This window comes from Austrofundulus limnaeus, unplaced genomic scaffold (genome assembly GCF_001266775.1).
Source record: "Austrofundulus limnaeus strain Quisiro unplaced genomic scaffold, Austrofundulus_limnaeus-1.0 Scaffold106, whole genome shotgun sequence".
NCBI classification, from domain to species: Eukaryota; Metazoa; Chordata; class Actinopteri; order Cyprinodontiformes; family Rivulidae; genus Austrofundulus; species Austrofundulus limnaeus.
The window spans coordinates 460468-463281 of record NW_013952508.1 but is presented as its reverse complement, the minus strand read 5'-3'; the positions used below and the strand labels follow the sequence as shown (position 1 = coordinate 463281).

The 2814-nt window shown below is 39.6% G+C and overlaps 1 protein-coding gene across 3 annotated transcripts in view; it reads left to right on the top strand.

Moving 5' to 3' along the window:
- The window catches only part of LOC106521285 (tripartite motif-containing protein 35), an 8525-nt gene extending 6442 nt beyond the window's left edge, over positions 1-2083 (top strand). For all 3 annotated transcript variants that reach the window (XM_014013802.1, XM_014013801.1, XM_014013803.1), the window contains 3 exons: positions 61-83; positions 172-290; positions 395-2083. In XM_014013802.1, coding sequence (XP_013869256.1) covers positions 61-83; positions 172-290; positions 395-939 — 687 coding nt within the window. In that variant the 3' untranslated portion in view covers positions 940-2083. The remainder of the gene's footprint in view (positions 1-60; positions 84-171; positions 291-394) is intronic.
- The last annotated feature ends 731 nt before the right edge of the window (positions 2084-2814 follow it).

The following is a 2814-nucleotide window of genomic DNA, read 5'->3' as shown; positions in this document are numbered from 1 at the left end:
TATTTATATAGCATTGCTTTTGATTTAAATGATTAAATAATTTTCCCTTCCTGCTTTTAGAAATGCTGCAAAACACTGGCAAGGTAGGATGAGCTGTTTTCTGTTTATAACCTTTACTTTTTATTTTCCTCATAGCATTTAATTAAAACTGCTTATTTCTAATTTCTGTAGAGCAAATAATCCAGTCGAAGATCCAGTCATGCCTTCTGGAGCCCTTATAGATGTGGCTAAATATGTCGGCTCTTTAACTTTCCAAGTGTGGGAGAAGATGCATAAAATTGCCAAATACAGTAAGTTCTAGTAAAAAGCATGTAAAACTTCAAACTTCTTTTGAATACATTTCTGAAAGTGTGTAAAAAATTTGGCTGTCATTTTGGCCGTGTTTTTTGTTCAGCTCCAGTCACTCTGGATCCCAACACGGCGGCCCCCTGGCTCGTCCTGTCAGATGACCTCACGGGCGTCTGCGACAGCAACGAGAAGCGGAGTCTGCCCGACAACCCGGAGAGGTTCGACCCGGACACGGCCGTTCTGGGCTGGCGGGGCCTGTCCTCCGGCAAGCACGCCTGGGAGGTGAACGTGGGCGACAACACGGCCTGGGTCGTCGGCGTGGCCAAACAATCCGTCAAGAGGAAGGAGAAAGTCAACTCGGTCCTGAATAACGGCTACCTGTGCGTGTACTTTTACCACAGAATGTACTTCGCCGGCACCTCTCCTTTGACACGACTCAGCTTGAAGCACAATCCGAAGAGGTTACGAGTGATGCTGGATTGCGACAAGGGCAGGTTGTCGTTTTATGACCCGCATGCCAACGCGCACATCTACACCTTCAAACACCCCATCACTGAGGTGGTCTTTCCTTACCTGTGGGTGGGCTCTCAGGCGTGTCCTTTGACAGTCGAACCAGTGGAAGTTTACTTGAAAGTCGCAGAGTTTTGTTGAACCCAACCTGTTCAAACAGAATTTCCAAACTTTATGTGGTTCAATCCAATGTTCTCTAAAAACACAATTCTAGTAACAGTATTTTAAACTGTGCTGTTGCACTTTTGTCTGTAAATAAAGCATTAAAACTTAATCATGCGCACTAAACTCGTCTAAAAATCCGCACTTTTTTGGGAGAGGTGGGACGCCTAAACATTTGCACTCTGTTAGAATATACGGTTACTAATAAAAAAAATATATTGTGGCTTTTCTTGGGCAAATTATTGTTACTGCATTTTATCGAAGTGTTTTCATGCTATTCTTGTTTGGGTAAAAGATCGTTTTACTAAGCGTGACAAAGCATGTTGCAACAAAAATGTCCAAGAGTGAAATAATAGATGCACAAGACTTTGTGTGTTTTTTCTGGGTAACTCTTGCTTTGTCTACACGTTGACAACATGTTGTCTGAAGAAATTTTATTTGACTTAATGTGAGCATGCATAGTTTTTCATAAAGCAGTTGTGCAAAATGGTTAAATTAATAAATGTTTTGTGTAATGTAGCCTCTCCTGGTCAAAGTGCCTCTAATTTTAAGCCACTCAGGAGTTATTTTTTTGCACACYTTTTTATTCCCCCGGAAAGTTAGAGATCCAAATCTCAGTTTTGTTCAAGCTTTTTTCACAAGCTTTCATTTTGTGTTTGTAAACCAGTAAGTTAAAAAAAAAATTTAGTACAATATGGTTTAATCTAGAGATGTGGCGTTCGCGAACGATCGGAATCTTTTGAACAGCTCTTCACAATGAACGATAGGAGCCAAATCGCGGGCAGTAACGAGCCATTTGTAGTTTTATTTCTTTTATTCCTCATTTAATCTTTATTTTTTCATACTTAAATCGCTCCCGCTTTGCTTTTTCATGGAAAACAGGCGGAGTTGTGGAGTACAGAAGCTCACAGTGAAGGGGGGCGGGATGACGTCATTACATATGGCTACGTGATGACGTATTTCCCTACGTGATGACGTAATACGTTCAAAATCGAACGACTCTAACGGCTCCCCAAGATCCGGATCCCTTCAAAGAGCCATTTGTCCCATCTCTAGTTTAATCCAAAGCTGCTGCTCAGTTTCTGAACAATCAATAAAAACAAAAACTAACTGATATAGCTCATTTTTATGTGTTTTGATTAAGTTTTTGTTCTTGTTTTCAGCACAAACTAGTGCTTTTTTGTTGTTGTTTGGTCTGGCTGACCAATTCTGAATAAACAAATAAAAATAAAATTCTGCATCCCCTCAAATAGCCTGATTTGGGATTTATTGATTGACGTTATAAGTAACTAAATACACCACATTTTACTTTTATAAAATAGCTGTTAGTTTGGAAAGATTAGAGTTTTATATTAAATTGTTATTTTTCTCCTTTTAGACATCCTTAGAAAGCTTAACTTTTAAAGAAATGGGACATTCCCTATATGAAACCTTTAAGAAGAAGAGGAATTCAAGTATAATTGAATTATAAAAAAAAAAGGCTTTGCACCTACGTCACGTGGGAACACCATGATGGATGTCAGAAGTGAGGGACTGGTGTATTGAACAGAACAGCTGCGATTGCTTTTTTAGTTTTTATTATTAATTTATTTATCATTATTATTATTATTTACCATGGCTTGTAGCTACGGAGCCCATGAGGGGACACTTTTTTTTTTCTTTTGCGTTCCCACGCAATACCTTTGTGTTCCCCAGAGCTGTAAAGTAACTAAGTACAAATACTTTGTTACTGTACTTAAAGGCACAGTGTGAAGGATTTGTTGTTTTCAGTAACATCTAGTGGTTGAGTGGTTGAATCATCCTCCCTGGTCCTCCCCCCACCCCCACCCCCCAGCTTCCAAACACAAAGGAGTT